Source organism: Equus caballus, chromosome 25 (genome assembly GCF_041296265.1).
Source record: "Equus caballus isolate H_3958 breed thoroughbred chromosome 25, TB-T2T, whole genome shotgun sequence".
Taxonomy (NCBI): domain Eukaryota; kingdom Metazoa; phylum Chordata; class Mammalia; order Perissodactyla; family Equidae; genus Equus; species Equus caballus.
In genome coordinates this window covers 35317580-35344657 of record NC_091708.1, presented here as the reverse complement: position 1 = coordinate 35344657, position 27078 = coordinate 35317580, and the positions used below count along the sequence as shown (strand labels likewise).

General features: G+C 37.0%; 1 protein-coding gene and 1 non-coding gene across 6 annotated transcripts in view; both read left to right on the top strand.

Annotated features, from left to right (window-relative positions):
• Positions 1-26520, top strand: part of RC3H2 (ring finger and CCCH-type domains 2) — a 45587-nt gene extending 19067 nt beyond the window's left edge. Inside the window, exons 6-21 of one of the 5 annotated variants that reach the window (XM_014736023.3) lie at positions 6434-6634; positions 7101-7233; positions 7356-7474; positions 8745-8857; positions 15276-15584; positions 19219-19433; positions 20130-20563; positions 21159-21329; positions 23080-23196; positions 23548-23761; positions 24004-24088; positions 24564-24645; positions 24744-24878; positions 25140-25247; positions 25345-25493; positions 26137-26520. In XM_014736023.3, the coding sequence (XP_014591509.2) occupies positions 6434-6634; positions 7101-7233; positions 7356-7474; positions 8745-8857; positions 15276-15584; positions 19219-19433; positions 20130-20563; positions 21159-21329; positions 23080-23196; positions 23548-23761; positions 24004-24088; positions 24564-24645; positions 24744-24878; positions 25140-25247; positions 25345-25493; positions 26137-26332 (2781 nt within the window). In that variant the 3' untranslated portion in view covers positions 26333-26520. Of the gene's footprint in view, positions 1-6433; positions 6635-7100; positions 7234-7355; positions 7475-8744; positions 8858-15275; positions 15585-19218; positions 19434-20129; positions 20564-21158; positions 21330-23079; positions 23227-23547; positions 23762-24003; positions 24089-24563; positions 24646-24743; positions 24879-25139; positions 25248-25344; positions 25494-26136 lie in introns of all 5 variants that reach the window. The other 4 variants (XM_014736025.3, XM_014736022.3, XM_070251705.1 and 1 more) reach the window with 4 other exon arrangements.
• Positions 6903-7013, top strand: LOC111770733 (small nucleolar RNA SNORD90). The gene has a single exon (XR_002804139.1). It is a non-coding gene; the product is annotated as a small nucleolar RNA SNORD90 (small nucleolar RNA).
• Positions 26521-27078: the final 558 nt, after the last annotated feature.

Below are 27078 nucleotides of genomic sequence, written 5' to 3'. Positions count from 1 at the left end.
CCTAATTCAGTTCTATTTACCATCTTAAAAGGGAATCAGGAACTATACTGAAAACTTCATACGAGTAAACAAATGTTTTAACTTCCCCATTATTATTTTTATCTCATTCTCTGTGGTGATTAGATTGAAGCCTTTAATCTGAAGGTGGCCTATATGTTGTTTTAGGGACAAAAAGGGAGTCAAAAGTTGAGGAGATTGCCCCATTCTGCAGTCTGCAAAGCACCCTGGGTTTTTTTTTGTTTTGGGGGGTTTTTTTTGGTAGAGAGGTCAGGGAAGAACCCCAAGATATTTAGAAATGTGGTTTCATTGTCTAATAACCTTGTGAATGGCAACAAGTACTGAGAGAAGAGGAAGGTAGGCTGAATACATGAAGTTTCTGCATGTTACAAGAGTATAGGTTGCTGGCTGCATCTTAAGAAAGGCTTATCGACTTCTGTGAAAGTAGAGCATCTAATTTGAAATCAAAGCTTATTTAGGTTATTTTGCTGGTTTTATAGACCCAAGAGTGAAAATAGTTCAGATAGAAAAAGGTTTTTCTGGTCAGACTGCTCACTTTGAGATAACAGGTAATTGATGATGGAAATATGTTCAAATGAGTTCACTTATCTCCACTAATGAGGCTTGGACACTATCTGCCTGATGTTATAGTGCTTGATTTTGTGTCTTTAGGGCAGCAATTGAAATGAATCTCTGGGGGCTGGCCCAGTGACGTAGTGGTTAAGTTTGCACACTCCGCTTTGGCAGCCCAGGGTTGACTGGTTTAGATCCCGGATGCAGGCCTACGCACCACTTACCGAGCCACACTGTGGCAGGCATCCCACATATAAAATAGAGGAAGATGGGCACAGACATTAGCTCAGGGCTAATCTTCCTCAACAACAACAAAAAGAAAAAAGAAAGAAAAAGAAATGCATCTCTGGTTCCTCAAACATTATGTTTTTGGCTAAGTAGCCAAATTACAGAGATCATTTATCATCCTGAAGTGACCAGCTAGGTTCTCACACTGTATTACTGATTTAATGGGGTTTTTTCCTCAGAAGTATCATACTGATTTGTGGTTTATGATTGTCTTATATCTATAACTGCTACTAATATCTGACATTTGAGTAACACTCATTTAGAAAGTGACTTTAATTTCGTGCTTTCATTTCATCCCCACTGCCCTGTCATTTAACATGTTAAAGCAGTGTTTAGATTAATAAAAGGATATTATGCTGACTTAACTGCAAAATGGCCTCTCTTGGGTGGCATTTACTCTAGTAAACTCACCATTGTTAAAGGTCTTTTCCTTTGACTTTATAAGCTTAGAGACCTGAATTTTGTGGGTGCCTTCAGTAGATTCTTTCCTCAGGAACAGAATCACCCTAACCAAGGTCACATAAAACAGATTATCAGTTTTAGTAATTTGTAATGAGAAGTACAACTCTTAAATGACATGAATTCTCATGTTGTAGATACTTTCGTGTAAAAGAGTATCCAGGGGCTGACCCTGCAGGGTAGTGGTTAAGTTTAGTGCTCTCCACTTCGGCAGCCTGGGTTTGTGTGTTCAGATCCTGGGCACAGATCTGTGCCATTTGTCAGCCATGCTGTGGCCGCAACACACATAAAAGTGGAGGAAGATTGGCACAGATGTTAGCTCAGGGCTAATCTTCCTCGACAACAACAACAAAAGTATCAAACTTTTGCTTGCTTAGCATGGAATCAGACAAAGGAGAGTTAATAATGTTTAATGAAGTGGTTCTCAATTAAAGGTACACATTAGAATCAGCTATGGAGTTTTTAAAAGTATACATTCCTTCATCCCATCTCCAGTTAGTCTGATTTGGTGTATCTGATGTGGAACTTGAGCATTCGTGTTGTTATTGTGTTGTTAATGTACAGTCAAGTCAGTTCTGACTTGCAACTGAATGAGTGAGTGATGTCCACAATGTCCTATCCTTGCCAGTCCTACTCATCTCCTGTAGACTCATGCCTATAGCTTCCTTTTTGGAATCAATCCATCTCATATTTGCTCTTCCTCTTTTCCTGCTGCCTTCTACTTTTCCCAGCATTATTGTCTTTTCCAAATAATCCTGCCTTCTCATGATGTGCCCAAAGTAAGACAGCCTCAGTTTTACCATTTTTGCCTCCAGCAATAGTTCAGGCTTAATTTGCTCTAGGACCTAATCATTCGTCTTTCTGGCAGTCCAGGGTATCCATAGAGCTCTCCTCCAATACCGTATTTCAAATGAATAAATGTTTTTCCTGTCAGCCTTCTTCACTGTTCAGCTTTCATACCTGTACACAGTAATTGGGGAATCCAAGGGCATGGATAATCTAGGCCTTTAGTCTCTAATGACTCTTCCTTACACTTAATGATCTTTCCTAATTCTTTTGTTGCTGCCTTTCCAAGTTTCAGTCTTCTCTTGATTTCATGGCTGCAGTCTCAATTTAAATAGATCACTGAACCAAGGTAAACAAAATCTTTAACAATTTCAGTGTCTTCATTGTCTTTATTAAAGTTGTGTAGTTCTTCTATAGTCATGATTTTTGTCCTCTTGATGTTCAGATGCATGCCTGCTTTGCCACTTTCTTTTTTTAAAGATTTTATTTTTTCCTTTTTCTCCCCAAAGCCCCTCTGGTACATAGTTGTATATTCTTCATTGTGGGTCCTTCTAGTTGTGGTATGTGGGACACTGCCTCAGCGTGGTCTGATGAGCAGTGCCATGTCTGCGCCCAGGATTCAAACGAACGAAACACTGGGCCGCCTGCAGCAGAGCGCGCAAACTTAACCACTCGGCCACGGGGCCAGCCCCTGCCACTTTCTTTTTTCGCGTTTGTCAGAAGTCGTTTCTAGTCATTGCTGCTTTCTGCCAGTAAGATAGTGTCATCTGCATATCTTAGACTGGTAATATTTCTTCCACCAATTTTCACTCCTCCGTCTGTCTAGCTCCAGCTTTTTATATGATATGTTTTGTGTACAGATTAAACAGATAGGAAGGTGAAATGTACCCTTGTCTGACACCTTTGCCTATAGGCAACCGTTCTGTCTCTCCATGTTCTCTCCTGACAGTGGTTTCTTGTCGCCAAAGTAGGTTACGCATCAGGATAATCAAACGCGCTGAGGCATGACCGTTTCTATCAGAGCAGCCCATAGTCTTTCATGATCCATGCAGTCAAATGCTTTACTGTAGTCTAAAACAGAAACTAACCTGAAATTCTTTGAAGCACTACGGTAGCCAACGAATAATCGCAGTTAGATCTTTTGTGCCTCTCCCTTTTGAAATACAGCTTGGATGTCAGGTGTTTCTTGCTCCATATAAGGTAACATGCCTTCATTGTGGCACCTTGAACATCACTCTACTTGATGGGAAGTTAGAGCAATGGTCCTATAGTTACTGCAGTTCTTGGCCTTTCCCTTTTTTGGGGATTGGGATCTATATTGAGTATTTCTAGTCTGTAGGCCATTCCTTTGTTTTGCATATTTGTTGACATATTCTTGTTAGAATTTTGACAGATTTAGTCTGTGACTTGAAATAATTCTGTTGATATCTCATCTACCCCTGGTGACTTGTATCTTCCCAGTACTTTGAGGGCAGCTTTCACTTCACTTTCTAAAATTACAGGTTCTTCGTAGGAATCTTCAAAGAACGTGTCATCCTTTTGTCTCTTCTGTATAGATCTTCAGTATTCTGCTTCTGCTTTCCCTTTATTTTCTCCTGATCAGATAGTGTGCTTCCCTGTTGGTCATTCAGCATTTCTAATCCAGGTTTAAATTTCTTGTTGATTTCTTGAATCTTCTGGAAGAGACCTCTTGTTCTTCCTCTTTTGTTTTCTTCTGTCTCTGTGTTGGCCATTAAAGGAGTTCTCTTTATCTCTATATAATAGTTGCTGGAAAGCTGCGTTCAGGATTCTAATCCTGCTGTTGTCACCTTTTACTTTTGCTTCTCACTTGTCCTTAACAATTTTTAGCCTTTCTTCTGTTATCCATCTCGATTTTTCTTTTCTTTTTATTTCAGACGTTGTCTTTTTGCATTCTTCCTTAAAAATAATTCTGGTTTCGGTCCCTAGTTCTTCTGGTTCTTGGTCAATTAAACTTAACAGTGCAAATCTGTTTTTTATGTGGACTTTAAATTCATCAGGAATGTTATTTACATTATATTTTGGCACTACAATTCCTTCAGTGCTCTTCTTCAGCTTTACTCTGATATTTGATATTAACAGTGCATGATCAGTACTGTAGTCTGCTAGTCTTGTTTTGGCAGAGAATACAGCTTCTCTGTCTCCTGCTTCCAATTACATAGTCTGTTTGATTTCTATATTGGCCATCTGGTGATGTCCGTGTGTACAGTTGTCTGTTCAGCTGCTTAAAGCATCTGTTTGGGTTGGACAGATTGATGGATGGGTTGTTGAGCATTCATATATACCTTTTAATTATGTGCTTCTCAAAGCCAGATTTTGATTACCTAAAATTATCGCTTTTAAAGCTTCTGATGCACAGGAGATTTGATGCACATTAAAAGAATTTTAGGGGGCCGGCTCCGTGGCCGAGTGGTTAAAGTTCGCGTGCTCCGCTGCGGCAGCCCAAGGTTCGGATCCTGTGCGCGGACATGGCACCGCTCGTCAGGCCACATTGAGGCGGCGTCCTGTATCCCACAACTAGAGGGACCTGCAACTAAGATATACAACTATGTACAGGGGGGGTTTGGGAAAAGATTGGCAACAGTTGTTAGGCCAGGTGCCAATCTTAAAAAAAAAAAAAAAAAGAATTTTAATAGGACCAGGCTCTGTTAGCCACCTCTGTCATCTTTATTGCTCAGATGGGTAGATGCTTATGCTGCTCAAGAGGCACCCTGTAGCCTACATAGTGGTTGGATGAGTACTACCATCCTCTGGTTCTTTGGGTTTCTTTTTTTTTCTTTTTTTTGAAGAAGATGGCCCTGAGCTAACTGCTGCCAATTCTCCTCTTTTTGCTGAGGAAGACTGACCCTAAGCTAACATCTGTGCCCACCTTCCTCTACTTTATATGTGGGATGCCTACCACAGCATGGCGTGCCAAGTGGTGCCATGTCTGTACCCGGGATCCGAGCTGGCGAACCCCGGGCCGCTGAAGCGGAACATGTGCTTTTAACTGCTGTGCCACCAGGCCAGCCCCTGGGTTTCTTGTTTCTGTTTTTTAGGTCAATAATTCCTCCTTTTGTTTCCTTGGAGTTTCTTTAAATAGGTTATGGTAGAATATAGATTTTTGTGAGTTCTAAGTTATACTCTACTTTTTCTTAAATTATACTTAAGATCATGTTTATTAGAATTTTGGGTGTCCCATGCTTTTCTCTAATGTATTTATATATTCCCAAAGAGAATTGTGAACCGATACTATTAAGTTAACTCTCGGATGGTAACTCCGTTTCCCCATCTTCTTGTTCTTGGGGCCATAATACTGTTGTCTCATGTGCCAACAACAGCAATAGAAACAACCAGTGGAGGTGGTCTGGGGATATTTTCATTTTACTGATGAGAAAATCATCATTTTGAATAGTTTGAATGGTTTGTTCAGTCTAAGTTTCAGAACCTAGACTGGTCCTGGGTATTTCACTGTGGCCATTAGCATGTTTTAGTGGTTTAGGAATAAGTTTGTCTCATTTATTGTGGAAGTTGTCTAGCCATATACCTGCATGTTTAGACATGCAGGATGATAATTAGACAATTTCACTAGGACATGTGAAACTCTGTAACTTGAATTTTTTTTTTATCACTTAAGTATAAATTAAAGCTGTATAAATACCCTAATGATTATTTTTGTGGTGGCAGAAAACTTCTTAATCATCATTTGATAGTACTAATATATATGCCTAACCATTGGTTGGACTGATCATGTCACTCCTCTGCTTAAAAGTCCTTAGTGGCTTCCCATTCCCTTCAGGATAATATCCAAATTTCTCACCATAGTATACAAGGCCCTCTGTGATTCTTCTCTGGCCTACATCTTAGCCTTTAATTCTGTGTGCTCCGCTCTTTCCGTCTCTCTTTCACCACTTGACACTCTTTAGAATTCTATTCCTCACCCTTCTTTGCCTTCAAGACTCAGTTCATGTAGCCTTCAGCTGGGAAAAGCCTCCTCTGATACCCCTTCCCTCCTCCAGCAGTCAAATTTAATTACCTTTCCTTTATGTTGCCATAGAGCCTTATAATAGCACTTATACTATAATTTTCTGTTTACAAATCTCTTCCCTACCAACTGCTGAGCTCATAGAGGGAAGGCAGGACTATATATTGGGTTATGTAAGTTCTGCTTTGTTCCGAAAAGAATTTGTGGTAAGGACGTTATCTTCTTTGCACCTTCTTTGTGTGGTATCTGATATGTAATAGGTGCCTCACCCCCCAAAAAGAATTGCTTAGGGGAGGGGGAGAAAGCATACTAATTCTAGTGTGGTTTTTTCCCTGCTTTCTCTTTTAGGTTACTAAAAGGGATGAAGACTCTTCCCTGATGCAGCTAAAGGAGGAATTTCGGAGTTATGAGGCATTACGCAGAGAACATGATGCCCAAATTGTTCATATTGCTATGGAGGCAGGACTCCGTATTTCACCTGAGCAGTGGTCCTCTCTTCTATATGGTGATTTGGCACATAAATCACACATGCAGTCTATCATTGATAAGGTTTGTGAAATTAGAAATGCTGATTTTATATCATTGCTGTTAAGATTGAAGAGTATTGAAATCTTCTGATACAACAAAGAGACAACCAGTTGGAGATTCCTACATTTTAAAATATCAGACTCTTTATAAACTATCTTTTTTTTTTTTTTTAATTTAATTCTCAAAATAAACTAAGGGACGCAAATGCAGGATATTAGCATAAAAGCAGCCTTGCTTACGAAATCTGTTGTTTGTCTACATTCAGACCCAGAGAGCTAATACAGTTTATAAATAAGTTTTCTAAGTGTCTGATGATGAATTTCATAGGGCAGATTCTGAGGTGAAAATTTAATTCATCACTGATAGTCCTACTATGGAATCTGAAGACGCTTGAAAATCTGTTTAGTATGTTGACTTAATGAAAGTATTTGAATATAGCCATGTCATAAGAACCAGAGTAAAAACCATTCTGTTTTCTGTTTGTTAGCTGCAGTCTCCAGAATCATTTGCAAAGAGTGTCCAGGAATTGACAATTGTTTTGCAGCGAACAGGTGACCCAGCTAACTTAAATAGACTGAGACCTCATTTAGAGCTTCTTGCAAACATAGACCCTAATCCAGGTATATGGGAAAATATTCAATTGCTTATGCTTTTTCTACCTTTAAGGTAAATAACACAAGAGAATTACTGCTAAGAAATTCTTCCCCACCCCCCATCCCATCCCCTTGGCCTCTTATTATAGATGCTGTTTCACCAACTTGGGAGCAGCTAGAAAATGCAATGGTAGCCGTTAAAACAGTGGTTCATGGCCTTGTGGACTTCATACAGAATTATAGCAGAAAAGGCCATGAGACGCCTCAGGTAAGCACATTTATTGCACTTCCGACTGCTGTTACCTCTAACACAGGTTCATCCTGAACCTCTTCACAAGCTGGTGGTTAATGGACTGCTTATGTGACTCTTAATCTCTCGTACGTTTTTATTGTCTCTGTTTTTTTGGGAGAAGCTCATGTTTTAGCGTACCTGATCAATAATTCATAGCACAGCAATAGTTGGGAGAATGTGTTGAATATGAGTCCACTGCAAATGTTTTTGATCAAGTATAGATCATTGATTCCTTCCAAACATTTTGTCTAATTCTTTTCTAATGTAGGGAAATTGTCACTTTTTCTCCATTGCTGTCACACAAATGTGAATTTCTATTTGTAAATGTGTGGGATTTGGATTTTTAAAATATTTTTCATCTACTTTAGAAGGAATTATTTAAGGTATAATCCTTTATTCTAATAATAACATCCATTTATTAAGTTACTATGAGCCAGTCCCTACGTTCAGTATTTTATGTGTATTATTTCTAATCCTTACAGCCACCTGCAAAATAATTGTTGTTCCCAAGCTGAAGTTTAAAGAGGTTAAATAACATATCTAAGGTCATGGTGGCAGTAAGTGACAGAGTTGGGATCAAATCTACTCCAAAGTGATCTTTCCACTCTTCTCTCCTTATTCTATTAGAAGGCAGTATAATATTCAAATATTAACTGAAAGATAAATGTTTAATCTTTATTAAATTCACAAAAATGACATCTTAGATTTTGATGCAAATTATGGTGGTTATGATGAGGTTTTTTATTTTGCTGCATTGTTTGTGTGAACTTAATCAGAGCTCCAAGGCTAAGAAGAGAGTTGTACTCTCAAGTTGACAAGTAAATTCATATTTCTTAATTTTTCACTTTCAGGGGAAATTGTATTCTACCTTCCTTGGGAAAGTTTGAGTAGACAAAGCTTATGGCTTTTTTAATGCTTTTTAAAATTGTTTATTGGTATTGTTGTTTTAAGACAGCAATGACTTGATGAGAAATCTTTTATTTTCATGGGCGTTATGTTGCCTGACAAATGAATGGACATAACATTTGAACTAGTTTCAGATAATCCTCAGAAGGAATGTCTACAATACGAACTCAGGGTTAAGCATAACTCATAACTAGAAATAATAGAATGGTAGTAGTTTCAGCACAAGAATTACTTGTGTAATGTGAAAAAGAGTTAAAGGTGTAATGATAAAATTCTGAAGTCCCAAGAGTGAATAAAAATTGAATCTTCACTTTTCCACGCATTGATTTTCTTTTTGTAGCCTCAGCCAAACAGCAAATATAAGACTAGCATGTGCCGAGATCTGCGACAACAAGGGGGGTGTCCACGAGGAACAAATTGTACTTTTGCCCATTCTCAGGAAGAGCTTGAAAAGTAAGTTATGAGAATTCACTTACATATGGGTTTACTTTTTGGTCATTAAGAAAGTGTTAGATACAAAGGCACAATTAAGTTCACATTGTAGAGTTCTTTAGATTGCAAAATAACGTTTTCTTTTGCAACTATACCTTATTGCTTCTGGGAGCAAGATTAACATAAGTGAAGGGCCGGCCTGTAGCCCAGTGATTTTGTTAGCAAGCTCTGCTTCCATGGCCCAGGGGTTTCGCTGGTTTGGATCCTGGGCGCAGACCTAGCACTGCTCATCAGGCCATGCTGAGGCAGATCCCACATAGCAGAACTAGAGAGACCTGCAACCAGAGTATACAACTATGTACTGGGGGACTTTGGGGAGAAGAAGAAAAAAAAGGAAGATTGGCAACAGATGTTAGCACAGGGCCAATCCTTAAAAAGCAGACATAATAAGTAATTTATAACCTTATTCAAAGGTCATATCTTAGACCATTGAGTAGCTGGAATCCATGTTTCTGCTGAGCACCTGTGCAGAGTGAAAATATCCCTATGTGCTATCTTATTTGCTCAGGTTCCATTGAAGATAAAGTCCCAGGTAGAATGGTAAAGCAGATAGATTTTCTTTTTAAGGCTTTTGATCTTTTTAACATTCATTTTTCTGTGTCTTCTTTTGTCTTTCTCCTCTCCTGTAAGTCATCCCTTTCTCTATATTCATTTGCCCGAGACATAAAAGTAAATGGGTATAAGCTATATTATGTATTCTCTAAATTTTTGTTGTGTTTTTTAACCAAATTATTCATCATTGAAATCTCACCAAAAAATCTATCCCAGCCTTTCTACTAGAACAACTAGCCTGTATATCAACTCTTAATGGACATCTCCCTTTTGTTTTTAGACATTTTAAACTCAGCTTGGGCTAATTTTCTCCTCCCCTGCATCCTCCTCTTCTACCTTCCATTCTGCTCTCTTCCAGTGTACCCTGTTGAGCCAGTTATACATGCCATATTATAGGAATCATCTTTGTCAGCTTTCTTTCGCCTGCTTGTCTTAGTCACCAGGTTCTGTCAGTTAAGTTTCCTATATGTTTCTCAACTCTTTCTCCTTCTTTCCATCCTTAGAGTCCAAGCTATCATCCCTTTTCTTGATCCACAGTTGCCTCCTAACTAGTCTTCTAATAGCTGCTGTTGCCCACTCCCAATCCCATTATTCCTCATTAAAACAGGGAGAACGTTGCACAAAAGGCTTATTGCAGATAATGAGAAGCTTAGTTATTAGTTTCACATTACCCTGTAGATAAAGATATAGCATCTAGATTTGTGGTCTATAAGACCCTGCATTATCTAGTCTGTGCCTGTCTTTCTGATCTCATGTCACAGCACTCCCTAATTGTGTTCTATGCTCAAGCCACACTGACCTTCTGTCAGTGCCCAGAATGCACCAAGCATCTTCCCACTTCAGGTCTTTTATGTAATCCTCTTCCTTTTAGCCTTACCTGTGGAGCTTTTCTTTTGTCTAGCTCATTCTTCACTTTTTCAGGGGGATCCTCCCAATATTTCATATTAAACCAGGTTCTTCTTTATCATGCTTATCAAAGTTATCATTAATTTATGGTCTGTTTTAAGGGTTGACAGACTTTTCTGTAAAGGTCCAGATATTTTTTAAGCTTGGTAGACCATACAGTGATCTCTGTTGCAACTACTCAATTCTGCCATTGTAGCAAAAAAGCTACCATAGACAATGCATAAAATAGGCATGGCTGTAAACTTTATTTACAAAAGAAGGCAACTTTTGCCCAAGGGCAGTAGTTTCCTGACCCAATCTATTGAATGTTTGTCCACCTTAATGAAGTGTAAGCTCCATGGACTCTATCTGTCTTGTCTATTGTTGTCTCCTGTTTTCAGTGGCTAGCAGTGGGGCATGCACATGATCAGCTCTACAGCAGCACCAGTGTGATGGAGTGAAGATACATTTGTGTGCATTAAAAAGAAGAGCAGAAACATGCTTCTCTTCTCAGTTTTTCCACCTGCTGGAAGCCTAGAGAGGCTGCAGGAGTCCTAAGAAAAAATTATATTGTTTGTACCCAGTCAAGGCAGCTCTGTCTACAGAGTTTTACATCAAGATGATTTCTGAGACTCTAGGAGATGTATTGAGCTTGTCTATACCTGAAATAGAGCTTTTTAGCTAAAATAAAGCTTTTTTGGGGACCTTGCTTGGGAGCACTTAGACTTTAAAAAGTCAGGGAAGAAACTGTGTGATTTCATTACTATTCCACCCACAACTAGTGCCCCAAATTAAAATCCATTTATCTTCTTATATCTTCAAGTTACCTTCCTGTTCTCCATTCCCCACTACCTACTTCAGAACTTCATTATCTCTTGCCTGAACTTTTAAGAGAAAGAAGGGGAGGAGGAGGAAGAGGAATAATAAAAATAGACAAATTAATTGGTCACATTTTGTGCAGGTACCATTTTTAGTGTTTCACATTTGTTTACCCAATTTATCCATTTTGATGCTACAGTGGCTGTTAACCTTGCATTTCCCTGTGTCTCAAGCTATGCTACCAAGATTTTCTTTTGCAAATAAGTGTCTAATCACGTCCATTTTCTGCTTTAAATTCTTAATTCCTCAGTACATCAAAGGATCTGGTCCCAATCTAGCTTTCCAGCCTTACTCCACCTTTTGCATTCTTTATATATATTTTTTTTAAGGTACATTCAGTTAATCACTGGTTACTACTATACGAATTCTTTCATTCTTATTTCCCTTGCACATGTTGTTCACTCTGTGTCATATATATTTCTCTGTCTTCTCTGTTTGGAGAGCTCTTATTCCTAATCATAATCAGATATTATCTTCCTTCTAAGGACTTCCCCAGGTAGTGTTAGTTGCTTCCTTCACTATACTGCCATTGTACTCTTCACAGGGCAAATTTATAACTACCACTTCTCTTACTGTATTGCCATTATTTATTTATTATGAGTGTATTTTCACTGGACTTATTTATTCTATAGGTTATTCGTATTTATATTTCCTGCACCTAGCAAGTATGTGATATATAAACTCAGTATATCTTTGTTGAAAGAGTAAATAATCTACAGTTCATATTTCTTATTTCCAGCCAGCTTCACACACTCTATTGCTGTTAAAAAAAAGAAGAAGAAGAAGAAAAAACAGGGTAATACAAAAGATTAGGGACCTGAGAGATGTCACTATCCTATTGGTTAAAAAAATACGTGTTGCTACCCAACTCTGAGCTTTTGAGGGTAGAGCCATTGTCTTAGTTCACATAATACACCAGGACCTCAGCAAACGTTTAACTTAAGTAACTTAATTTTACCCCGTCTGCTTTTTCTGCTCTATATCTCCCTAACTAAACAAAATGTAAATGCCCAGAAAGCATCCCTAAGAAATAAATATTTATGTGAATATATTTTAGGATGTAGGATATTGGAATATTGTTCCCAGGAGTTGTTAGGTTCTGGAGAGTGCCAAAAGCCTGGGATCAACCAATTCAACAAATATTTATAAGAATGATTGTTAAGTGCTTGGTACTATTTGAGGTGTTTCTAGTGGGGAAAGAGGAACAGTAAACATGTAAACAGACAATTTCAGTTACTGATAAAATGCTATAAAGAAACCTTGCCATGTTCAGGAATTAGGAAGAAGACCAGTATGTCTGGAAGATGGAGAATGAGAAGAATGACAAAAGACAAGGTTGGATAGGTAGATAAGGGCTAGGTCATACTGGGTTGGTGGACCATGGCAAGGAGTTTGAATTTTACTCTGGAAGACTTTGTAGGGTTTTATTCAAATGGAATGATGAGATTTTAATTTTGTCTTAGAAATGTCACTCTAGTGTTTGCATGAATCGAGACCAGTTAAACTGCTGCAGTGGTCTAGGCATGAGATTGGTAGCTTGGTCCCAGGATTATAGTAATGGAAATGATGAAAAGCAGTCAGATTTAGGATATATTTGGAAGTAGAGCTGATGGGACTAATAGATTGAATGTGGGGTGTAAAGAAAAGAGAAAGAATCAAAGGATGACTCTGAAGTGTGGGGCCTGCCTAACTGAGGTATTATCTTTTACTGAGATGGGAAATGCTTTGGGGTGGAAAATCAGTAGTTCTCTTGGCCGTATGAAGTTTGGGGCTTACTCCATATTCATGCGACAGATATTTTGGGGACACCAGTATGCACCAAGCACTATATTATGTGTTAAAAATAGACAGGTGAGTAAGAAAGGCAAAATCCTTGGTCTTGTGGGGCTTACAGTGAAGTAGAGAAGATCAACATAAAGCAGGTAAATAGAAAACATAGTATCTGGTACTGATTGATGCTATGAAGAAAAATAACACAAGGTAAGGATAAAGAATGATTGAGAAACGGGAGATATTTTAGGATAAGATTGCCTGGGAAGCAATCTCAGAGGATATGACATTTAAGCAGACACCCGAATGAAGTGATGTTGCACTAGAGAAAAAAAGGTAATTATGGGAGTGAAGTCTTTGAGAACGCAAATAGACTTGGGCCCTACGGCACAAGTGGAGAGATTGTCTTTCGTTGGAACCCAAGTGGAAAGATTGGCCTGAGTTAGGAATAGGAACTTTTCATCCCTTATTTTAGGAGGAGTGTTTTGTTACACATGCAGAAAGGTTAGTGGAATTGGTGGTGGAAAGATAAGTAATTCTCCTCTAGTTTCATCTGTTTTCTCTGTTAAGTGGGAGGCAACATGATCAGCTATGATGGGGCTGTGGAGTGGAGGGGCAAAGGATGTTAGAGATGGGAAAGTGAGTTTAGTAGAGAAGTGTATTGATGTATTGTTTGACCATTTTAAATAATTGATTTTAATTTTGAAGGAAGTCTAGACAGCATGATTGTATGATTTTTCTCCAGCAACATTTAGCTACTTGGGAGCAGGCACAGAATAAGAGAATAAGCGAAGAATTGGATTGGAGTTTTACCAGATGACTTCAACGGGGGGAGTGGGCCAAAGGAGTTAAAGGTATTTACAAGGGAGGAATTAATGGTAGAGGGTGGATTCTAAGCTGGGTAAGGCAGAGAGTGAATACTTGAGGGAGCTCGTGGACGATTTTAAAAGAATAGGAAGTAATTGGCTTTTTCAAGTGTGAGGTCCAGGTTCTAAGTCCAGTTCTTTAGCTGCCTAGATGCTGGCAGTCCAATATGTATCCTTACTTTTCACTTACTTTACCTCCCTTGGTTAAGGTTTTACTTCTCATAACTCCTCCCTTTTAAGAAACTCAGAATTAAAACTTTATTTTTTGCCTGCCAGAGCAGTCTTAAGGATATCTGAGATTTGTCTTTGAGGATGAAAGCAAGGAGCATGCCACAGAATTGCCTTTCTGAAATATAGGTCTGTTCATGTCCCTCCTTCTTAAAGATGTAATCGTTGGTTCCCCAGAATCTGTAAGATGACATATCTAAATTGGCCATAAGCTCTGTTTTGCTTTTTTTTTTTAAACTTGGTGTTCTATCACTCCACCTTCAGTCAGACCGATCTGGGAACACTTGTCTTTTATTGAACTTCACTTGCCTCTGTCACTGTGTGTATACATGAGTGTATGAGAGAGAGAGGGAGAAGAGAAAGATTGAATCATGAAGCTGTTTATAGATACTGAAGGGCTAAAAGGAAAACTGTTGTGAAGGCATTGCTCATCCCTACACTATTTATGTTTAATTACCATATGTTTGATTATGTATAACATTAATATCAGATTGATTTAGGCAAATGTAATTATGACTCCAAATGTCTGTAGTTGTCTTTCTATTCATGTTACATAATTGTTCACCACTTTAAAATAATGGCGGGAACATTGACTAGGACTACATTATAATAAATTTTTGTTATACAGGTGGAAACTAATTTTCTTAAATGGAGTCCAAGATCAAATTGCCTCACATATTAGAGTATTTTCTCTGACCATAAATAAAACCCAGAATTTAATATCGGAAAAATCTTTAATCCAAATACTTTTTACTTTAGGCATAAACTAATCTGAAAAATAGAATACTAAATTCTGTATTTTGGTGTAATATTTTTTTAAGAATTAGGATTGGTTTCTTTTTTATTTCTTTAAAATTATATACTGCCTTAGCAATTTGGTAACCACAGAGAGTTCTTCCAACTCTTGCGTATCTTTTCTCTTCATCCTACATTCTCAACTACATTTGGTATGGTTCCTTTCATTTTTACACAGTGTCCTTTATATTTTAATTATGCAAATTTTTAATGGGTCTCTTCCTACTCCCTCAAAAGGCTTCTTTGAATACATGTGTACCTCGCTTGCTGTATTAATTATGTACCTACATACACAGGTGTGTGTGTGTGTGTATGGGATATATGATCTTTTCCCATTGCATTTTTTTCCTTCAGAGTAAGATTTTGTGAAATATTCACCAATATGTTGATTGTTTTTGAAACAGGTATCGATTAAGGAACAAAAAGATCAATGCAACTGTAAGAACATTTCCTCTTCTAAATAAAGTTGGTGTAAACAACACTGTCACAACCACAGCCGGAAATGTCATTTCTGTCATAGGAAGTACTGAAACAACGGGGAAAATTGTTCCAAGTACAAACGGAATTTCAAATGCAGAAAACAGTGTTTCCCAGCTAATCCCACGTAGTACTGACAGTACATTAAGAGCTCTGGAGACTGTGAAGAAAGTGGGGAAGGTTGGCACTAATGGTCAGAATGCTGCTGGGCCTTCTGCAGAGTCTGTAACTGAAAGGTAAGTATTAGGTAAAAATGGTTAATACAGGTTATATTTAGCCTTTTTAGAAACACCTGAGTATTTTTATTTATCCTGAGGAAAAGCAGTTAATCAGAATTTTTATGCAGAACATTTCATATAGTAGAAAAAGCACTCAGTACCCAAAAATTTGAGTCCTAGTCCTGGCTCTGTAATTGAATAGCTCTGTGACCTTGGAAAGTCACTTTAACTCTGGGTTTTGTTTTCCTCAACTGTAAACTGAAGAGGTTGGACCAGAATTGGGGTTTTTCACACCTTATTTCCTTGAACTTTAGGATTGAGTTCATAGAGGTGCCGGAAAAGAACTAAGTAGAAACCTAAGCAGGTGAGATGCTTGAGCCTCCAGCTCCTGTTTCATTCAGAGCAGTTCCACATCTATTCTGTAACTATGTGTAGTAGTTAAGGGGGCATCTTTGGAGCCAGACTCTTCAGGGTTCAAATTCTGGCTGTTTCCTAGCTGTTTGATCTTAGGCCAGTTACTTAATCTGTCTAGCTCAGTTTACTTATCCATAAAATTAGTATAATAATAGCATCAACTTCATATGTTGGTCGTAAAGATTAAAAGATTTAATACTGCAATGTGTTTTGGACGATGCCTGTCACATAGCGCGCAGTAAATATCTACTGTTGTTGTTATTACTATTACCGTTGTTGTTGGGTTTTAGCGTAAGATTTAATTTGGCAAAAGGGTTTTGGTGCTTTAAGAAAAAAGTTTTAAAACTTTCGGATGATCTGAAAAGTTACTTCCACCTCAGAAATCTCATTCTTTGGTATTCTTTTAAGGTCTTAAAATCTGAGTTAAAGCATGTTCAGATTTTGTCACCCATAGTCTGTCAGTATCCTGTGCCTTCTAGAAAAAAAAGCCTTATGCTAGGCACACAGTAAACTAGTGATTTCATATAATAAATATTGGATAGATAAGCGTTTATATTCTTTATTTCTGCAGTTAGCACGTGATAGGGGAATTTGTTTACTAACAAATCCCTACCATCTTCCCTGGGAAAGATTTTAGAAATGATATGACAGAGAACAATGTCTAGTTAGCAAATGTTATTTGAGCACTCATTCTGAGTTCTGTTCTTGGCACTCTTGGAAATAATTTGAGATGTGTAAGATATCTCTACCTTTAAGAAACTTATGATAATATGGTTGTGTAGACAGCATTTACATAAATGAAGCAATATTGGAGTTGTATTAAAGAACAGGAAAATTTTATATTGCTGGGAGAAATATGGGAAGAAATTTCAGAAAAAGAAAGTGTAACATGGATCAAGTTTGTTGATAACTGTATGGAACATTGAGGAGATCAGCCTTCTAGAACTGAAGGTTTATGTTAGGAACTGGTTTAAATGAGATTAGATAGATAGGTTGGCACCAGATTGTGGAGAGCTTGTGCTATGTGTGTTTAAGAAATGAGCTTTTGAAGGGTTTTGGAAAAGTGATGTTGTAAAACTGTATTATATCCAGAGAATGGAATATTTTTCAGCCATAAAAAAGGAGTGGAGTACTCTTACATATAACGTATGGATGAATCTTGAAAACATGCTAAGTGGAAGAAGGTAGATAAAACAGGCCACATATTGTATAATTTCATTTATGTGAATGCCCAGAGTAGGCAAATCCATAGAGACAGAAAGATTAGTGTTTGCTAGGGGCTGGGGCTAGGGGGAGAGAGGGATGAGGAGTGAGTACTAATGAGTACAGATTTCTCTCAGATGATGAAAACTTTTCAGTATTAGATAGTGGTGATGGTTGCACAACCTTGTGAATATACCAAAAATTATTGAATTGTACACCTTAAAAGGTAAATTATATCATTCAAAAAAATGATGAACTAGGGAAAAAAAACTTATAAAAATGAATAGATCTAAATAAATAAATCATTTATTTATTTATTAAAAAATTATGTATATTCTGTGTGCCGAACACCAGGCCAATTAATGTAGCTAATGAAAATAAACTAGATATACTCCTTGCCTCTAAGGAAGGGTCTTCCAGTGTAGTTTGGGAGACAGATGTCAAAAGATATCATATAATACATTCTGAAAAGTACTGTAATAGAGTTGTGTTCCAGGTGTTATTGGAACACACAAAAAAAGAATAATTCTATAGGGACTTATTTTGGATTTCTTCTTAGAGGTAAGGTGATAATACCTGAACTAGTTTCAAGAGTATGGATAGTTAGGAAGGAAGGGCCTTGGTAGAGGAAGCAGCACAGGCAAAAGCCTGTAGGTATGAGAAGGGCTGCTGCAAAGGAGAGCCTAGAATCCTGAAAGTCACCTAGGACGTAGCTATAATAATCTAGCTGTCTGACTAGAATGTGACTGAAAATTAGTTTTTTCCTTAAGTCTGAGTTTTGGGGATAGCTTGTGTGATTTCATGAGGCTATGAACCTTTTCATGGATTTTGATGTCATTTTCCTGGTAAGTCTAAGAATTTGCCATTTCAAAGTACTTATCCAGATTTTACAGTATATAGCATTTTGACATGGAAGGACCAGATAATCTACGTAAAGCACTTAGCATAGTGCCTGGAAGGTGGTCGATAAATGTTAGTTATTATTGTTGTAAGGAAATCCTAATCATTTTCCTTGTTGCCTTTATTTAACTTTAGAGAATAAACAAAGCCCTAAAATATCTTTAAACTCTAAACCAGTGCGTTTGTACCTACTATTATTACCCACTCTTCCTTAGTTAATTTCTCATTTTGACACACAAACATAGAAGTAAATAAGTATCTGCTAGACTTAAAGGCAACCCATACTCCTTGTTGTTTATACTCTAGCTTTAAAAGGGCTTCTCTAGTTTGAGAAAAACCCTCTAATCTAGTTGGGATGCAACATATTGAATTCTGGCATCATTAACAAGATCATTTTCTTGAATCACCACATACCTAAGCTCTGCCAAAGTTTGACTTCCTAAAAGGGCATGCGAAAGCCATGATGAGATCATCTGGAGCTGATTGCTTGGTGACTCAACAAAGAAAATCCTTTGTGTATAAAAAAAAAAAGATAAGTTTGTGTATTTTGTATCAGTTTAGTGAGTAACCATTTCATTAGTGTTTCGTTCATCCAACAGATAGTCACTGAGTGCCTCCTGTGTGCCAGGAACCGTTTTAGGTCCTGGATGTATAGCAGTTAACAAAATGGACAAAAATGGCCTTTCCTCAAGGAGTTTACATTTCTGCTAATCTAACTCTTAATAGAACAACTCTTCCTTTACATATCTGTCTTCTTTGTTCCAAAGAATTCTACTGGTAGACTATATTGTTTCTGTTGAGAACTTAACTGCACAGGATTTTTTTTTAGCTCCCAGTAGGAAAAATCTTTATTTAAAGAATGAGTGTAAAGGGACTGATGGGTCACATTAGAGCCTGGAATTTGTTTGCATTTCTTTTTGCCCTCACCAGAATATGAGACCTGTTACTATGATCCTGTGAATTAGCAGACTAAGATGGCAATGAAATTCATTGCCTTGTTGTCACTGTGGAAATGCCTGAAGTGTTTTCTATTAGTGGTTTCACTTATTAATTTTATGAAAAATTCCAAATGAGGAAAACTTATCAGTCAAAGACAGTGATTTATCATTTGCCCTTCGTTAAATTTTCTCTCCAGTAAAATTGGTTCTCCACCCAAGACTCCTGTAAGTAATGTAGCGGCTACCTCAGCTGGGCCCTCTAATGTTGGAACAGAGCTGAATTCTGTGCCTCCAAAATCCAGCCCGTTTATAACTAGAGTACCGGTATATCCTCAGCATTCTGAAAACATTCAGTATTTTCAAGATCCAAGGACTCAGATACCCTTTGAAGTCCCACAGTACCCACAGACAGGTAAGTAATTTTAGACAATTCTAAGAAAAAAAGAAATTGTAATGTTAAACATTTGTTGCCATTAGATAAGTAAGTGAATCATTTATATCTATCTATAGATAGAAGTAGATTTATATCTATTAATTAAAAAATTAATCCTTTGGACTACATGACCCCTAAGCTTTCTTCCTGACCTAAGAATCTATAATTCTACGCACCAATGGTTTTAAGGTTCTCATTCCTGTGAATCAAATACAGAGTCCATGGATGAGCTTCAGGGAGTTCTGTGAATCCCCTGAAATAGTATGCAAAATGTTTGGTTTATATATACTTACGTATAATTTTGAAAAGACAACACACAACTTACGTAGATTTTGAAAGAGGTCTTTAATCTCTGCTCCCAAAAAGGTTAAGAATCAATGGTGCAACTAATTTCTTAATCCAAAACCTATGGCAATAGATTCCCTAGAAGGAGATTGACTAGCCATCTGTTAATAGCTCTGTCATTTGTTTTTAAGGAGCAGTCTAACATTAGCAATGAACGTTAATGATTTTCGTATAGTGGTGTCTTGAAAGTATATAGATTCTTTCTAAAGAGGGGGTAACTGGGGTTCAAAGTTTATTTTTCCACATTAAAGCCTGCTTTAAACTTAAATCATTGTAAAATGTTGGATTTTACTAAGATTATGTTACATATTCCTCTTTCCAATTTTCAAGGATACTACCCACCACCTCCAACGGTACCAGCTGGCGTGGCTCCCTGTGTTCCTCGCTTTGTGAGGTCCAATAATGTTCCAGAGTCCTCTCTCCCACCTGCTTCCATGCCATATGCCGATCATTACAGTACATTTTCCCCTCGAGATCGAATGAATTCTTCTCCTTACCAACCTCCTCCTCCGCAGCCGTATGGACCAGTTCCTCCAGTACCTTCTGGAATGTATGCTCCTGTGTACGACAGCAGGCGCATCTGGCGCCCACCTATGTACCAACGAGATGACATTATTAGAAGCAATTCTTTACCTCCAATGGATGTGATGCACTCGTCTGTCTATCAGACATCTTTGCGAGAAAGATATAACTCATTAGATGGGTATTATTCAGTGGCTTGTCAGCCACCAAGTGAACCAAGGACAACCGTGCCTTTACCAAGGGTAAGTAATAATGGAAATAGGAATGCTCCCGTACTGTAGTGGTTAGGAGCCCAGTGTCTGGTATCAGACCACCTGGGTATCTATACTGGCTCCTCCACTTACTGATTGTGTGACTTATGGAAGTTACTTGACTTCTCTATATTAGTTTTTTCATCTGTTTGATGGAAATAATAGTTGAACCTACCTCATAAGGCTGTTGTGAGGATTAAATCAGAAAAAAACAAAGCTCTTAGAACTGGACCTGATGCATATTAATGCTCAATAAATGTTATGTTTGGATAGGAAATTGATGGGAAGGTAAAAAGAAATCTTCAAAATACAAGGACAGGGCCTGTTTTCAGTATTCCCACATATATACAAGTGACTTTCCTAAACCAGAAAAGTGAGAGCTCAGATTTTACTTTTAACATCACTTGACTAAATATTAACCCTTTCATTTAAGTGTGTGGAGAATAGGCTAGGGTGACTTCTCTCCTGTATTTTTTTTTTTGGTCCCAACAGTATAATAAACTGTTTACATTATTTCCACAGAGCATAGTTAATTTTATTTACTGCTCCCTACATGATTAAGATTGTTTCTTTTATCCCCCCTTAGGAACCTTGTGGTCATTTGAAGACCAGTTGCGAGGAGCAGATAAGAAGAAAGCCAGAGCAGTGGGCACAGTACCACACTCAGAAAGCACCTCTTGTCTCTTCAACTCTTCCTGTGGCAACACAGTCACCAACACCACCTTCTCCTCTATTCAGTGTAGACTTTCGCGCTGATGTAAGAAAGGTTTTAATCACTTAATGTTGCAGGAATAGTTCACACAGCTGACTTCAGAGCACTCATTCAAATCAGGGTTAGCTATTTTGGATATTTTGCAGTGATTTGGTGTGTAGTTGAGTTTAGTTCAATAAACATCAAGTATGTAAGCACTATGGCTAGGTATTTGAGACTCTGAAGACCATTGTCATGGTCCTTTTTCCACTAAGAATTCAAAATTTTTCCAGCAATATAGTTCTCATCATTTTTATGGCTTTTATTAACAATGAATTTTATATCTACCATTTATTGAGCACTTACTTGTGCCAGGCACTGTACTAGCCATTTACATAATGTTATTTTATTTAATTCTCACAAAAACCCTAGGGGGCAGGTATTACCTGTATTTTGCAGGTTAGGAATCCTACTCAGAGAAGTTAAGTAATTTGCCCAAATAGTAAATTCAGCCTGGAAGTAGCTGGGATTTGAATCCTGGTCTGTCTGAGGCATTTCCTCCCTACTTCACAAGAGGTGCAGAAATGCCTACTGTATTATTACTCATGGTGTTTATATCACTGTTGATTATTGTTCTTTTTATTACTAAACAAGTTTTTGTACCAGGATCGTTTCACTGTACCCTGGTGTTTTCAGTATTCTTATATTTAGAGCAAACCATTGTTTTTTTGGGTTTATTCCTCATTCCTAGAGGTTGTAATATAAAAATAATTTTTTTAATTGTTTTATTATGAAAAGTTTTAAACATATATAATAGTGGAGAGAATAGTATAAAAAACCCCATTATCCATCACCCAGCTTCCACAAATGTCAACTCAGTCGATCTCCTTTCATGGGTTCCCCTTCTTCTTACTGGATTATTTTTAGTTAATCCTAGACATCGTATTTTTTCATCCATAAATATTTCAACAAACTAATAAATTTTTAAACTAGATCCAAATTTGTCTCATCAAACTTAGACTTCTTCAGAGCAGCTAAACATTTTGACAACAGAGTGATAGACTTGCCACTTAGTTAATAGAAAAATATATTTACCTTTTTTTATACTATGTCTTAGGAAATAAGTATTTCGCTGAGACTCGGATCTGCTACTAGCTAGTAATATGACTTGAGATAAGTAATTTAACCTTTTTGTCCTTGAGTTTCCCTATCTGTATAATTAGTAAACAAGATTTATTGATTCTTACAAGTTTAATATTCTGGCCCTATAGTAATCCTTACTCACCATCCCTTTAAAATTTATTCACTTCCCCTTCTAGTTCCAGAGCCTTCTTTGAATTCTTTTTGTTCTTTATTTAATACTGTATGGTTTATCAGTTATTTTCCCTTATTTACACATGTTGTTCTTTTCTCAAGAAATTATAAATTTCTTTAGGACATGGACTGTGATCTCTCTGTATGTGTTTGTGTGTGTCTGCTTTCTTTTACTTTTTTTTTTTTTTGAGCACCTCATACCATGTCGGAGGCATGTTGTAAATACTTGTTGAATGGTTTTGATGATATCAGTCAGGGCTTTCTTATGCACACTTAAAGGACAATGCAAAAAAAGAAGGCATTCTATTTTTATTAATAAATAATATAAATACAAATAGTATAAGTACTATTTGTTACTTATGACAGTGTTTTATATTATCAAAGGTTTAATTGTTCACTATGAAGTCTTGTATATTCTAGAATAGTCACTTTATATTAGTTACAAGTTTGTAAATTTAAGTTTCTTACTAATTTGGCTATGCCTTTTTTTTTTTTTAATCAGTTCTCTGAGAGTGTGAGTGGTACAAAATTTGAAGAAGATCATCTTTCCCATTATTCTCCCTGGTCTTGTGGCACCATAGGCTCCTGTATAAATGCCATCGATTCAGAGCCCAGAGATGTAATTGCTAATTCAAATGCTGTGTTAATGGTATGATTTGGGGGGTGGAGGAATATCATGCATGTTGACTCAAGTTTTAGAATGATTGAATGCTTTTATCTTCATATTGTTGCTATTTAACTCATCTGTAAGCAGCAGAGTCATATTTAGGTAAGTCTGAAATAAATTGCATTTAATGTTTAAATTATTTGAGCATAGTTTGGTGATTTTAAAAATAGATGTTGGATTATCATTGAGATCTACAGCTAGTGTTATATTTACCAGAAACTTAATGTCTTTTGAAAGCATGTACTTGTATTACTAGCTGAAGTAATTGCCAATAGTTCTTTTATTGATCTTTGGTTTATGCAGGACCTGGACAGTGGAGATGTTAAGAGAAGAGTACATTTATTTGAAACTCAGAGAAGGACAAAAGAAGAAGACCCGATAATTCCTTTTAGTGATGGACCTATCATCTCAAAATGGGGTGCAATTTCCAGATCTTCCCGTACAGGTTACCATACCACGGATCCTGTCCAGGCCACTGCTTCCCAAGGAAGTGCAACTAAGCCCATCAGTGTATCAGGTAATTCATTTAGCTAATACCTCACCTTATATGTTCTAGCACTGTGCTTTATAATCCTCACTTTGTGAGTATGGAACATATCCCTCCATTTAATAAGCACAGTAAACTCAGAATTAAATGGTTTAGCCAAGAGAACATGGCTAGTTAGATAAAATATGGGTCTTTTTTAAAAGTATACATTTATATCTATATACTGACTTCACTTCTATGATCATTGTTTGTTTCTTTTTACATTTCTATAGATTATGTCCCTTACGTCAATGCTGTTGATTCAAGGTGGAGTTCATATGGTAACGAGGCCACATCATCAGCGCACTATATTGAACGGTAATGTTACTCTTCATGCTTTAGGATTCTCTATTCTCAGACTTACAGTATCCTCAGAGTACAGATTCTACTCCCAATTATTCATGAAATGTGCTTTACTAATTTTAGCTATAAAATAAATTTCTCCCCTCTCCCCCAGAGCCCCAGTACATAGTTCTATATTCTAGTTATAAGTTCTTCTAGTTCTTCTATGTGAGCCACCACCACATGACTACTGACAGATGAGTGGTATGGTTCCACGCCCAGGAACCAAACGTGGGCCGCTGAAGTGGAGCACACCAAACTTTAACTACTAGGCCATCAAGGCTGGCTCTAAAATAAATTTCTGAAAAAAATTTTACTTTTACATTTGGAATGATGACTAAAACTTCCAGAGTTGATCTGTTACATAGAACATATGTAGTATGTAGTCATTACTGCTTTAGTTGCTTAATTTATTTCACCTTTATTACAGTAAATGTATTTCTCTTTAAAGGGACAGATTCATCGTTACTGATTTATCTGGTCATAGAAAGCATTCCAGTACTGGAGACCTTTTGAGCATTGAACTTCAGCAGGTAGGCTCTGTGTCACTTAGCTCTGAATTTTTAAAAAATAGAATTGCAGTTGAAAGCTATGGTTGGAAGCTAACTTAAATTGTTTTTTTTTCCTATAGGCTAAGAGTAACTCCTTGCTTCTTCAGAGGGAGGCCAATGCTCTGGCCATGCAACAGAAATGGAATTCCCTGGATGAAGGCCGTCACCTTACCTTAAATCTTCTGAGCAAGGAAATTGAACTGAGAAATGGAGAGGTAAAGAGACTGGACCGCTCAGCTTCATGCTTAATGTATTTGTTGTTTGCTGCTGCTGTGCGTTGATTCATGCCATTATTTAATGCGTTTTAGTGTGCCTTTTTCTGATGGATGATTGCTTTTAAAACTTGAAGTAGAAATAAAATTGTGGTCCCAGATTTCTTGAATAATTCTTTACATCAATCATTGGGATTCCCAGTTTAATTAAAAGGGAAGCCCAAGTTTCCACAGGTATGAAAGCAGTATTTTTCTTAATTTCAGAGTGATTATACAGAAGATGCAACTGATACTAAGCCTGATAGGGATATTGAGTTAGAGCTTTCAGCCCTTGATACTGATGAACCTGATGGACAAGGTGAACAAATTGAAGTAAGTACCACAATTAGATATTTAGGAGGCTTTATTCCATTGGAAATTAAAGTATAAAATACTTTCATACTGAAGGATTAACATTTTATTTTCATAGGAGATGCTGGACATACAGCTTGGTATCAGTTCTCAAAATGATCAGTTGCTAAATGGAACAGCAGTGGAAAATGGGCATACAGTCCAACAGCACCAAAAGGAGCCACTGGAGCAGAAGAGGCAGAGTTTAGGTGAAGACCATGTGATTCTGTGAGTGTTAGACAGAAAATTCCTAACCAGTGGGCCTAGGGCGTGAATACTTAAAGAGAAATAGATGCAGTGTTAAATTCATTTTGGGCTTTATCCTGTTAAGGGAAGACCTTATGTAATAGGACAATGATTTGGTCAGTCTGGATTTTTAGGAGAGAAGAGGTAAATTTGAACTAACAAAGTAATCCCTTTTAGTAGCCTGAAACTTGCTTTTTGTTGGGATAAAAGTTAGTCTTTTTGCTTCAACATCAGCTTATACTTCTTCAATCTGGTAGCCAAACTTCTAGACTACAAAATGGAGACTTAAAACATAGATGAAGGGTCTCCCTTTTTAAAAATCATGTTAAGGTTTTCTTGGCTTTAATATTGTTATTTTGTATAATTACTCCCAAACATATTGTCTAATCTTGAACTTGATATTATTGGCCTTAAATTACTAGTATTTTAAATTTTTATTATAATTTTTGGAAAATGGGACTTTTTTAATGACCTTTGATACTTTTTAGTGATAAAGACATGCCTTTGCTAGGCGCTCTTAAAGTTTGTTACAACTTTACAACTTTTATGAAGCATGTATGGTTACTCTTAAAAAGTTTTCACTTAAAGCTAATTTGTCTTCAATGTCATTTATTTTCTCTCTCAGGGAGGAGCAGAAAACAATTCTGCCGGTAACTTCTTGCTTTAGCCAGCCACTCCCAGTGTCCATTAGCAATGCAAGTTGCCTCCCCATCACCACATCTGTCAGTGTTGGCAACCTCATTCTGAAAACTCATGTTATGTCTGAAGATAAAAACGACTTTTTAAAACCTGTTGCAAATGGGAAGATGGTTAACAGCTGAAAGGAGGTTCATCTTTCAAATTTGTGACCATACCATGGAAGCATTTACACTAGCTTTTTATATATATAATATATATTATATAATGTATATTTTTTTTAAAAAAAAGATATTACTGGGGGCATCCATTTCCTGTGGACTCTTTGATACTTCAAGCCCTCTTGCATTAGCATTATGAAAAAAAAAGAAAATTTACTTTACTAGGGTAACACGTTCACTTTCCAGAAGTGATTGGAATTTGGACATTTAACTTAAGCTTCAAGCAGCTTTTTATGAGTTTGTAGCAATCCGGTGCAGTAACTGAGCCATTTCCTATTTTAAATGGCTTCTATAGAAAATTAACAACTCAGTTATTAAACTAGCAGGATCCTACAATGATACATCTAGTGAAAGTAGACTTAATTAACTTATTTATTTCTATTTTTTTGTTTCACTGAGAGAAATTTCCATCTCATTCCAGCTGCTTTATTTATCTTTTTCATGGAACTTTGCATGGATTTTTTTTCTTTCTTTTTTTTTTTTTTACTTTGAAGAGTGGAGTTAGACGTTCTTATCATAGAATTTTACAGGGTTATATACTAGCTTTCTTTACTGCATTATATGTAGGAGTGTGGTGCAGTGCTTTTATCTGTAGCATTTAAATTTTTTTTAATTTTCCATTTTTTCAAGAGTAGTTTCTGCTTTGTTAATATTTATACACAGGCTACTTGTTGAAGTAAGTAATTAAATATATAACCAAGTGCCTAAGT